Source organism: Scyliorhinus torazame, chromosome 13 (assembly GCF_047496885.1).
Source record: "Scyliorhinus torazame isolate Kashiwa2021f chromosome 13, sScyTor2.1, whole genome shotgun sequence".
NCBI lineage: Eukaryota > Metazoa > Chordata > Chondrichthyes > Carcharhiniformes > Scyliorhinidae > Scyliorhinus > Scyliorhinus torazame.
In genome coordinates, this window is record NC_092719.1 from 170,717,310 (window position 1) to 170,730,744 (window position 13,435).

The window sequence follows — 13,435 nt, forward strand, 5'->3', positions numbered from 1 at the left end:
TAAGTACTATGTTCCCATGATTGCATCTAATTAGAGTTTATATTACTTAAGCTAACATTAAACAATATTCTGAACAATCATAACTGACCAATGTAGATTAATATGGAGGAGACCACTCTTAATTTGAAGGCACTCAAACTGCAAGAATAATGAGTGCAATGGTGTGTATTTGAAGAAAAGGTTTTTTTGTTACTGGCTATTCAACCTTGATAATCCCAGTCAGATTTACAAAGCATCATTATTACTTTTGATGATATTAAAACACAATTACTTTTGATGATATCTACATTTATAATGAAGAGGGCACTCAATAGAATGCATACTTCCAGCGTGCTTTGTTAACTCTAAGTTATTACATTTATGCAGCTCGTCCTTGAGGCTTTCGCAACTGCTTGATCTATAACTGCAAAGCTGAAAAATAAATCTTATTACTCAGTGCTTCCAGCTCACTAAGGAAGCTTCAGGCAATTCAAATCCAACAATCTGCTCTGAAAACTCTGCTCACATGTTGACCGCTGTCTCGCATTCCGCTACAGGAGCTGAGACAATCAATAATACTCTTTTTTTTAAAACCAACAACACTCTAGCCCTGGCTCCCAATGTTAATGTTTTTTTTTAAAAAAAAATCCAGGATCCAGATTCACATCGTTGCTAAAACTACATCTTGTGCACCAAGTTTTGTTCAAATCCATCCATTAGTTTTTATAATATATTATTTCCACACTGATAAACAACATTACTTCCGCCCACATTCAGTGGAGAGGTAACAAGAGCAGGTAGGTGCAATAGTGATCCTTCATAAAAATTGGAGATGCATTATTCCAGATTTTGCACCTTTTTAGAGATTGTAGCGCATACTAACTTATGATATAAAATGTAAATAGTTATTTTCAAAATGGAACACGGTTATGCGATCAGAATGGAGAGGGTCTGCTTTCACATTGTTGTTAGTTAAGCATATCATCTGGCATAGAAGTTTTTCTTTATACATAAGTTTATAAAAAATAATCAGGCTATTTAATCAGCTCACATTCATTTTCTCATGCTCAAACTTGGATATGTATACCCAGCAGAAAACCAGAGCACTAACAGTTGCTAGAGATAGACTCAAATTAGGTGACTAGTTAGCTTGTGAGATGTTAGTACAAGCATGCAGTAAACAGGATAAAAAAACTCGTATAGAAATTGTAAGCCAGCCAAAATGCAAAAATTCTGTTTTCATCTGTTAACAGGTTGCCTTGGAGACACACAATTTTGTTTCAGAATTCGTCAGTCAGCTAACAGGAGGAGCTCCCATGATTGCCTGTTGGACCAATATGATCGAGATGCTCCTGTTTATTTGAAGGTTAGAAACATTTCCAAACAATGTAATTGTAGGGCTTTTAGGTTTTTTTCTTTTTAAAACTAACAACAATTGGTGGATAACACATCAAATTCAATAATGGATGAACAATGGAACATGAATGTTACCTTTTCAAATGTCATTCAAATTCAACTAAACCTGAGCCAAGGTGTTTTATTTATTCATGGGATGTGGGCTGAGCCAGCATTTATTGCCCATCTCTAATTGCCCTTGATGGGGCAATTAAGAGTCAACCACATTGCTGTGGGTCTGGAGTCACATATAGGTCAGACCAGGTAAGGATGGCAGATTTCCTTCCCTGAAGGACATTAGTGAACCAGATGGGTTTTTATGACGATCGTCAATGGTTTCATGGTCACCATTAGACTAAAGTAATGACATGGTTGTCTTGATGTTTGACCTAATTATACTGGATGGTGGTACAGCGCCAATTCACTCGCACAGATCCACATTCAATTAATCCCTAAGATTCCTTTTGTGAAGGCAGCAAATGTAGGCTGGGTGCTTCCCAAAATGAAGAGTTATGCCTTCCTCCACATCCAGCACTACTGACAGACTGGTTCCACTTTTGTTACCTCGTGACTAGATTTCTCCAATGTCCATTGCAACAGTTTCCTGAGCTACATTCCTCAAAAGCACATCTAGAACTACACACCTGCATCCTGTTCTGATCCAAAGCTTTCTTGCCCTTTGCTTTCCTCACTGAAATTCTTAAGAAATTTAACTTCTTCATGCTCATGTGCCAATCGTTCCAGAGTCTTGCTCACCTTACCTCTACAGCCTTGTCTTTGGTTATCTGAATGTGGCATCCTTTGCGATGGCTGTCTGCTTTCACGCCACCACGAGTAGAAAAACTGTCAGATATCATTATCTCCTTCTCTGGAGCTATTTCCTTAAACCCTCACACCTTCCTCTTGCCCTCCCCAACTAGACATCTCTTTTTTTGATCATGATTTTATCATCGATCCTATTTGCTTCTCTGCTCCTAAACATTTTCCTCTTTGAAGATCTGTTCAATAATTTCTGCATTGCTATTTGAATTGAATGTTTTCATGAACAGTGGCTTCACTGCTTTTGAATCTTCCATATTCTGCTTTGCAGATGATGGTCCTGTGAGCCAAATTTCTGCAGTGAGAAAAGGAACTGTATTTATTTATGATTCCATAGCATACACAGCACATAAACAGCCCATTCTGCCCAACTGTACCACTATTTATGCTCCACTCAAGCTTCCTGCTACATTATCTCATCTAAATCTACCATCGTAACTACCCTTCTCTCTCAATTGCTTGTCTAGCTCCCCCTTAAATGCAAAACCATTTGCTTCAACCATACCCAGGCATAGCGAGTCCCACATTCTCATTACCTTCTGAGTAAAGAGCTTTATTTTAAATTCCCTGCTGGATTTCTTGGTGACTGTCTTACATTGATGGCCTCTAGTTCTGCTCTTCCCCACAAGATGAAACATTCTATCTCCATCCACTTTGTACAAACCTTGTAGAATTTTAAAGACGCATATTAAGTCACCCCTTGGCTTTTTCTCAACAGAATAGAGACCCACCCTGTCAGTTCCTTATTGATGTGTATACCCATGCATGCCTGATATCACCCTGGTAAATTATCTCTGCATCCTCTCCAGTGCTTTTGTATCCTTTTTGGAATATGACAACTAGAACTGCACGCAGTATTCTTTGAGTGTGATTTACCCAAGGTTCATACAGGTTTAGCATATGCTCCTTACTTTTCAATTCCATGCCTCTAGAAATCGAAATTCATGCTTGGTTTGCTTTTTTATGACCTGCTAACGTATGGTGTAATGTTTGTTGATTGGTGCATTTGAGCTCCAAGATCCCTTTGTTCCTCGGCCCCACCTGGACTTGCATCTTCCAAGTAATAAGTGACCTCCCTATTCTTACAAATTATACTCCCTCACATTTATCTATGTTAAACTTAATGTATCAACTTATTTTCCCATTCTTCAAGCTTATTAATGTTTTCCTGTAATTTGTTGCAGACTGCCTCAGTTTTAACTACCAATTTGGAGCCATCTGCATATTCATAAATCGTGTTTTTGATTCCAAAATCGTTAAGGTAAATTGTAAATAATAGTGGTCAACGCACTGGTCCTTGTGGAAAACCACTTCCCACCTTCTGCCACTTCGTGCATTCTCTTTTGAAACCAGCTCATAATCTATTCTGCCACTTGTCCCCAACTCCACATTCTCTGACTTTATTTAGTGCCGCAACTTATTGAAGGCCTTTCAAATCCAGATAAATTTCATCTATGGCATTATCAATGTGCTCTCTTTCTGTTACCTCCTCAAATAATTCAATAAAGTTGGTCAATCAAGGTTTTCTCTTTTGAACAGTAAGAAGTCTTACAACACCAGGTTAAAGTCCAACAGGTTTGTTTCAAACACTAGCTTTCGGAACACTGCTCCTTCCTCAGGTGAAGAGGAAGGAGCAGTGCTCCGAAAGCTAGTGTTTGAAACAAACCTGTTGGACTTTAACCTGTTGTTGTAAGATTTCTTACTGCTCACCCCAGTCCAACGCCAGCATCTCTACATCATGGTTCTCCTTTGAAGTTCCTGCTGATTATTCATTATTGTAATGTATATATAGTAAAGCAAAACAAAAACTCTGAAATAGCATGTAGCCTTTGCCATCTCGTGACATTCAAAGGTGTTGTGGCAAAGCTCAATCTACTATGGCAACAATCCTTTGCTACATTACCTGAGTTCAACCAAATGGGGACCATGGGTTTTTGGAGCACAAATTTGATTTGAGAGGAGTAGAATGGAAATTCTATGTCACCGGAACTATTAGCCATCCAGACGGAGTCCAACAATTCCTTTTGTCTCTGATCTGTTAAGGGAAATGTTTTATAAGCAATGTGGCATAAAAGGAACAGAGCACCAGCAGATGAGAGACAAATGAGAAACAATAAGCTTTATTTCAATCCAAGGTTCACTGTTAGCACTTGTAAAATACGGTAGCACAGTGGTTAGCACAGTTGCTTCACAGCTCCAGGGTCCCAGGTTCGATTCATGGCTTGGGTCTCTGTCTGTGCGGAGTCTGCATGTTCTCCCCGTGTCTGCGTGGATTTCCTCTGGGTGCTCCAGTTTCCTCCCACAGTCCAAATATGCGCAGGTTAGGTGGATTGGCCATGATAAATTGTCCTCCGTGTCCAAAAAGATTAGTTGGGGTTACTGAGTTACGGGAATGGGGTGGGCATAAGTGGGATGCTCTTTCCAAGAGCCGGTGCAGATTCGATGGGCCGAATGGCCCCTTTCTGCACTGTAAATTCTATGATTCAGTTCAGGCCTTGCTGAGAGACAATTAACATCATCAAACTATCTGTGTGAAAAATCACTAAAAATAAAAGGAACCTGGAACCTCTAGTTGCAGAGGATTTGCAGCATATTTGGAGTAATGAACTAAAGATTGCATTAGAAAAATGAGTTATGTAGTCTCGAGGGTGACTTGTCCTGTACTGCATATTGATCAAGCAGGTGGGACCCGGGACTCGTGGAGCTAATCAAGGATTGTCACTATTTTTATTATCTTTTTGAGGTATCTTGGTTAAAATTCTAATGTTTCTACTCGACCAGTAGGGAAGTGCTTAACTTCCACTGTCAGTCATCCTCTGGCCAAGCTGCTGTTGAGAAGTCACTGTATAGGGAAGTTGTACATTATGTGCCTACACCTGATGAAGTTTTGGGAATCCTCCAGCTTTATCTTTTTCAGAGATATATCAGTTTTGTCACAAATGCAATTTTCTATGAAGTGTTGGCATAAAACAGTATTTGTGAGAGATCCATCTGGCAGCATTGCAATGTTTCTCTGTGAATTGCCCTTTCTTTTTTCTTGAGATTTTACTTGTGGCTGATGCAGGTAATATTCCAAGTTGCTCAGAGTAAAGCAAAATACTGGCTTAAGATCCATTATAGGCATCAGTATTTACTCTGGGGAAGATGTGCAATCTGGGTCTTTTCCTGGTCTAAAACCTGCTGCGTTAAATCCAAGGAAATTAAAATGGCATTGTTCCAATGAGAAGAAACTTTTAATTTTAAGTTAACTTCCTTGCAACAGTACTCAGTTGGGATAATTACTCAACAAATGTTTGAATGAGTGTTGGAGGAGCATTATAGTTATTGTTCAGATGAGAGATTGTTATTCTGGTTCACCATGCTGATTTCCAGTGCCTTGTGTGATAAAATGTTGGTACATGTCAAGATTTTCTTTCAATGAGTTACAACCACTGCTGCACTATTAAAGAGAAGTACTCCTTTCACAAAGGATCTGCAAAGGAATTCATCCTGGTTCTGCATCGCAAAATGTTTTCTTGTTTTGGCTCCAGAGTTCCAGAATGGCCCACAAAGACGATCGAAGAGAGTGGAAAGGAAGGCAATAAAGTAAATTCATTATATTTTTTTTAAATAATTTATTTTTTTCTGTTTTCACAGAAAGATTCTGCCCATTACTATGGCTATGTTTATTTTCGGCAAGTTCGTGATAAAACCTTAAAACGAGGCTACTTTCAAAAGGTAAAAGTTTCCTTCAACTTGTGCTTCTCATAAACTCATAGAATAGTCTTTGACTTGAATTGAACACTTGAGCAATAAAAACAGAAAATGCAGGAAAAACTCAGCAGGTCCAGCTGCACCTGTGGAGAGAGAAACAGTTAACGTTCCAGACTGATGACCTTTCATCAGAACTGGAAAATGTGAGATGTAACAGGTTTTAAGCAAGTGGCTAGTCAGGGAAAGAGGGATGGGGGTGTAAGAACACAAGAATGGCTATAATAGGGTGGAAAACAGGAGAGATTAAATGACCGAATGATATTGCAAGCCAAAAGGAGCTGTGTGTATGTCTGCGCCCGAGTGCATGTGCGTCTGACTCACTCCCCAAAACAGCACAGTGAGTGTAGGGGTGAGGTTGAGACCCCGGTCGAACCGGAAAAAAACAGTTTGATCCTCTTACACTCAAATGATCATCTTTATTCCTTACTTATTATTTTAAGTTATCAATTTTTGGCTTTGACGTTGCTTTGTTTTTGCTCAGCTAGTTGTTTCTTTTTTTCGTACATTTTTATTGAAATTCATGCTGAATCATGGGCAAAACCTTACCTTTTCAAAATTTGCTCATCGGCCCCTTAAGTGAAACATGGCCCACTGCATGAAATGGTTGGATAAAACTGCTGTGCAAAGATTTTATTCCATCAGCTTGAGTTATCTTGAATTCCGACTAACTTGCACGTTTATTATGGCATACCATTAAATATTTAGGAAAACCTCATGTTATCTTAAACCAGTATCTTATTTGGTTTATTACCATTTCTTAGGAATCAGATTTCAGATATAAATAACTCTTCAACCCAAAACTCTCAGCATTAACCAAACTGCCAGCATTAAAGAGAGGAAGAATTTGAATTTATACATTATATCTTTCACATTCTCCGGACTTCTTGAAGTGCTCTTCACATCTCTGAATAACTTTTAACGAGTAGAGGCTGTTGGGAGGCAAGAGTGGCAGGCTAGTTTGTACAACATCCCGCAAACAGCCAAGTAATGAATGGTGACTAATTTGGTTTCTGGTCAGTTTGCATGTTGGCCAAGATGTCCGGAGAACTCCTGTGTGCTAATTTGAAAAGTAATTGCTTTGGGGTCTTTATGTCCAACTGAATAGGCAGCTGAGGATTTGATTTTAACGTCACATCCCCTCTAATATTTATCAGCATTATATTGAAGTGTCAGCCTCGAGTGGAGCTTTAATCAACAGCATTAAGACTCAGAATTGAGTGCAAACTGATGTTTAATGTGTAGTGAACAGTGTGGGTATCATTCTATAGTTTGGGAATATACTGCCTGCAGTTTTGTCACAAATAATTTTAATGGTCAGAAATTGTAAGCCTGCATGTCCCCATTTGCGATATCCACTGTCATGGAATGACACTGTCTACCTGCAGCTTGGTTTGTATTAAACTCTCAATTCTGTCTTGATCCCGACTCATCAGAATAAAGTGGAAATATTTTATTTGGGAATAGCTCTGAATTTTAACATTGATTGAGGTCCTAAGATGACACAGTGCTTTTGAAGGACATGTTTCCGAAAAGAAAGGCGTGCATTTTTGTGGCATTTTCATGACCTCAGGCAGTCGCAAAGCACTTTGCAACAAACTGCTTTTTGAAGTGTAGTCATTGTTGTAAACATGACCGCCTACTTGCCCACAGCAAACACCTACAAATAGCATTCTGATAACGATCAGATAATCAGTATTTTTGTGATACTGATTGACAGATAAGTATTGGCTAGGATACCAGAGATAACTACCCTGCTTTTCTTCGAAATACTTGTAGTGCCATGAGATCTTTTACATACATCTGAGGAAGCACATGGTGCCTTTTTTTAGGACTTCATCTGAAAATCAGCACCTCTGATGGTATAATTTTCCCTCAGTACTGCATTGGAGTGTTCACCTTCATTTTTGTATTCAAGCCCTGTCATGGATGAAAATATCCAATAATATATCCTAGTCCTGGCCAGAAAGCAGAGGAAAGAGGCATGAAACGACTTGTAAATGGTCAAATTGACAAGAAAACAAACCTGACCTGTTCTGGTTTGTCTTATCATAGCCACTTGAAAGAATAACTTTTACCAAGGTCAATGAGTTGGTTACCTGACACCTGATGCTGCTTTAAAACAATGCAAGGAAGTCATTACTTTTTAAATAATGACTCCAAATCTGATTCAATTTTACTTTGTATTTCTTTGCATCCTATTTAAATAATACATTTTTATTCATCCTCCCTGACAAGTCCATTATTTGTTGTCCATTCCTAAATGTCCTTGAGAAGCTGGTGGTGAGCAGCTTTCTTGGTGTAATCCGTGGGTTGTAGATACACCCACAGTGCTTTCAGGTGGGAGTTGCAGTATTTTGGCTCAGTGACAATGAAGGCATGGTGTTATAGTTCCAAGTCAGGATTTTGAATGACCAGAAAGGGAATCTATTGGGACAATCCACGTATTCCTCACTCTCCAAGCTGCGGGTATAATGTGATAGGGGTAGGAAATCACATTGACTCATTGTCCAAGTCTGGAAGGAGAATACATCCAAAATCAGGATTATTCGATAACACATATTACATGAAGTGGAACATAATTCATCAAAAGCACCTCCCTAAACATATTCCAGATAAATTAATCTACCAATTATGAAAATTAATTCCTCAATGTTTGGTATTATACAGGACAGAAATAGGAAGGGTGTATTTCTTCCAATTGTCCAGGGCAGGTTTGAATGAGAGATTAGTAATCTTAAAACAAGATAAAAATATTAATTTTGAATACTGGTTTAAAAATCGACTTGTGTATGAAGCAAAAATAATTTATTTCAGAATTTTTTCAACGTGGTGCAAGCAGTGAAGTATTTTGAAAAAATATGCCACTGCCTAATAGCCTATTTATTTGAATACTATTACAGATTTAATATTTTTTTAAAAATTGATTTGTATGTTTCAAGATACAAGCTTCACAGACCAAGTATTTTAAGTAACAATGAATGAAAATAATCATTGCAGGTTATTTAAATTTATTTTTACTTCTGACTGGATATTTCCATTCTATTAAACTTCGATTCTAAATTAATCGGTCAATTAACCCTACTTTGTTCAAGGGAAATTTTGCCCATAAGCAATTTACAAAGCATGTAGAGATTGAACACTGACCTGTTACAGCATTGGTCACAGTGGAAAAAGCAGTTATAACTTTACAGATCATTCTTTGAGAGTAAACCTAGAGTGTGAGCAACTTAATTGACTATGCTATTAAGTGATTATGTATTTCTAGTGCTTGGTGTTGTCTGAATGTATTATTAATATTGACAAGGTTAGTAGGACACAGCAATCTGGCTTGATGTGATATAGCTGAGCTGACCAGAAAAGCATCAGGAATAGTTGCACATGTGCACTTGGAAATGTTGAAACAGTAGGGGTGAAGGGAAAGGGTTGTACCAGTGACCGAGTCAATATTCGAGATAGTTGTTGGGACACATCTATGGTTACTCAATTTGGGTGGCTCGGTAGCACAGTGGACAGCATTGTTGCTTCACAGCTCCAGGGTCCCAGGTTCGATTCCTGCTTGGGTCACTGTCTGTGTGGAGTCTGCACGTTCTCCTCGTGTCTGCGTGGGTTTCCTCTGGGTGCTCCAGTTTCCTCCCAAAGTCCTGAAAGACATGCTGTTAGGTAATTTGGACATTCTGAATTGTTCCTCTGTGTACCCGAACAGGTGCCAGAATGTGGCGACTAGGGGCTTTTCACAGTAACTTCATTGCACTGTCAATGTATGCCTACTTGTGACAATAAAGATTATTATTATTATATTGATAGGTCGTGGGACTCTTAATTCAAGGGTCATCATTTTGAGTCCTCCATTTGATAATGACTTTTCTTAAATATTTTAGTCATTTGTTTTATTGGTTTTTACAAAAAATGTGACCTTACACATTTTACAATAAACATAGCAAACACATTTGTGTGCCAAAAAGGCCACCTTTTGATATAGAAAGGTTATTATAAATACTCGTGTCGAAAGAGCACTCCTAGTCATACTATGGAAATTATGATCACCTGAAGATGAAATAGCTAACTTCAATCACTTGGAAGTCAAAATCACAACGGTGAAATGCTATTTGATTTTAGATTGCAATGTAATCTATTGCAAGGTCAAATTTTTAAGAATATTTTAAAACATTCGATTTTCTTTTTCATTTTGTATATGGTAAAATGAGTTTCGTATTGTGGTAATTTAGCATAAATTTGTGTAATATAGGAGTGATCTTGGTTTTCTGCTGAAATATCTCACCCTCTTATTCATGTGTTACACATAAAACTTATCCAACGGTAATTTGTTTTAGGTGTGGAAAATGAAACTGAATTTAAACCTGCTGTTGCTAAAATTTATTTTACTACTTTGGTGCCATTTTTGCACTTTTTCCTTTTACTTTTCGGGCGTGTGCTTGTCTGGTTTCATTTTGAGGTGCACACCGCAGTGCTGTAGAATACAGTACTATTGGGGCACAGATTCAATTTTGTTCCCCTGGACAGTTATTCACACACCGTTTCTAGTGATGTGTTCAGAGTATGGTGACATTAGGGTGAGCATCCTGTGGGAAATTCTTTCTTTCAGTATATTAAATTGCAAATTAATAATTTTAAAATGGGCAAATAAACATGTTGAAGTAGAATCAAAATACTCCAGATATTAGAAACCTGAAATAAGAACAGTAAATGCTGCGAGTAATCAATAGATCAGGCAGCATCTTAATATCTGCAAGCGTATCATAAGAATTCATGATTACTGCATATTGAAATTTATTTGAGTACAGTTCATTGTTTGAACTCCATCTTGTTCAAGTATTTTAACAAGTCAGCAGGGGCTGATTTAGCACAGTGGGCTAAATAGCTGGCTTGCAATGCAGAACAATGCCAGCAGCGCGGGTTCAATTCCCGTACCAGTCTCCCCGAACAGGCGCCGGAATGTGGCGACTAGGGGATTTTCACGGTAACTTAATTGAAGCCTACTTGTGAAAATAAGCGATTATTAATCAGGGGCTGTTTAGCACAGGGCTAAATCACTGGCTTTGAAAGCAGACCAAGGCAGCACGGTTCAATTCCCGTAACAGCCTCCCCGAACAGGCACCGGAATGTGGCGACTAGGGGCTTTTCACAGTAACTTCATTGAAGCCTACTTGTGACAATAATCGATTTTGAACTTTTCATCTTTCAAATAAATTCCCAGATAAAGTGGTAAAAAGAAATGTAAAAAGTAATCTGCATGTGATATTAAGGAGCGAAATCGGCCCATATGAGCCACACTGCAGCGGGTCCTTGTCTCGCTGGAGGATAAGCGGGATCAGCGCCCGAGACATCGTCGGGGGAAGAATCCCTTCCTCCTTCGCCTTGTTGAAGGTTAACTTTCACTTTACCTGCTCTCTTCCCTTTTATATACTTACAAAAGCTTTTGCTAACCTTTTTTATACTTTGTGTTAATGTTCTTTCATAATTTACCTTTGTTCTTTTTATTACTTTTTTAGTAATCCTTTGTTGACCTTTAAAAGTTTACCAATCTTTCAGCTTGCCACTGGCCTTTGCAATATGGTATGCCTTAGTTTTTGTCTTTGTTATCTTTAACTTCCATGCTCAGCAATGGATATTTTCCCCCTTACAATTTTTCTTCCTCTCTGGAATATATTTAGTTGGGAAGAATTGAATTTTATATCATATATCACCTACAGTGCAGAAGGAAGCCATTTGGCTCATCGAGTCTGCACTGACTCTTGGAAAGATGCACCCTACTTAACACCACGCCTCCACCCTATTCCATAACTTAGTAACCCCACCTAACCTTTTGGACATGAAGGAGCAATTTACTAAGGCCTATCCACCTAATCTGCACGTATTTTGACTGTGGGAGGAAACCGGAGCACCATCTTCTTAAACATCTGCCACGGCTCATCAACTGACCTACCTTTTAGTCTTTCCCAGTCCACTAGGGCCAAGTTTATCCTCGTGCCTATTTAATTACCTTTGTTTAACTCCAGACATTAGTGTGGGACTCCAGTTTCTCATCCTCTAACTGAATTTGAAGCTCCAGCATGCTATGATCACTCTTACTTAGACGATCCTTAACTGTGAGATCATTAATTAATCTCTCATTACACCATACCAAATCCAAAATAGCCAGCTCCCTGGTTGGTTCACAACATATTGCTATGAGAAATAATCTCTAATACATTCAATTAACTCCTCAAGGCTGCCGTTGTCAATTTGATTAATCTATTCCGTATGCATATTAAAATCACCCATGATTATTGCTGTACCTTTCGTACAAGCCCCCAGTATTTCCTAGTTTATACTGTGCCCCACTGAGAAATTACAGTTTGGGAACCTATAGATGACTCCCACCAGGGACTTCTTGCCCGTGCTATTTCTTATTTCTACCCAGTCTGATTCTAAGTCTTGATCTCCAGTACCGATATCATTTCTCACTATAGCACTGATCTTTTCCTTAACTAACAAAACTGCAGCACTTCCTTTTCCTTCCTCCCTAACCTTCCGAAATACTGAGTACTCTTGGTTACAAGGAGACCAGGTTTGGGAGTTTAATATCCATGTCTCAGTAATCGCCACCAAATCATACCCCTTTGTCTCTGTTATTGCTAACTCATTAATTTAATTCCAAATGCTTCGTGCATTCCGATGCAAAGCCTTTAAATTTGTTCTATTGTCAAATTTCCCTACTCTTGTATGATTCTTTACTGCAATATGACGTTCTATCCCTTCCTTTAATTTTCTGGTAACAGTTAGCCTCATAACTAATCTGCACACCTACCTTCTCCTTTACCTTTGATTTTCTTATTTTCCATGCAACTGAACCCCCCCCCACTATTTAGTCTAATGTCCTATCAAACCCCTAGTTATGCGATTCGCCAGGACTCTGGTCCCAGCATGATTCAGGTGGAGCCTATCCCATCAGAACAGCTTCCTACTTCCCCAGTACTGGTGCCAATGTTCCATGAATTTAAACCCTATTCTCCCACACCAGTCCTTAGCTACGCATTTAACTCTTTTTAATCTTATGGACCCTGTGTCAATTGCTTGTGGAGCAGGTAGTAATCCGAAGATTGTTATCTTTTTGGTTATGCTTTTTAATTTAACTGCTCATATTCCCTCCGCAGAACCTCTATCCTTGGTTTAACTATATCATTGGTACCGACATGGACTACGACAACCAGATTTTCCTTTCCCATTCCAAGTTCCTCTGCAGCCCAGTGAGATATCCCGAACCCTGGCACCAGGTAGGCAACAGTCTCCTGGACGCTCTAGCCTGGCCACAGAGAACTGTGTCTATGTCCCGAACTATACTGTCCCTGATTACGACTACATTTCTCTTTTCTCCCCCCACTTGAATGGCTCCCTGCACTAAGGTGCTATGGTTGCATCCTCCCTACAGTCCCCGCTCTCATCCATACGGCGCAAGAATCTTGAACCTGTTGGGGCAAGGACAAGGGCT

The 13,435-nt window shown here is 38.9% G+C and overlaps 1 protein-coding gene across 1 annotated transcript in view; it reads left to right on the top strand.

Moving 5' to 3' along the window:
* dennd6a (DENN/MADD domain containing 6A) overlaps positions 1-13,435 on the top strand; it is a 213,996-nt gene that overhangs the window by 69,719 nt on the left and 130,842 nt on the right. The window contains exons 4-5 of the mRNA XM_072472432.1: positions 1,233-1,345; positions 5,830-5,910. Of these exons, the coding sequence (XP_072328533.1) occupies positions 1,233-1,345; positions 5,830-5,910 (194 nt within the window). The remainder of the gene's footprint in view (positions 1-1,232; positions 1,346-5,829; positions 5,911-13,435) is intronic.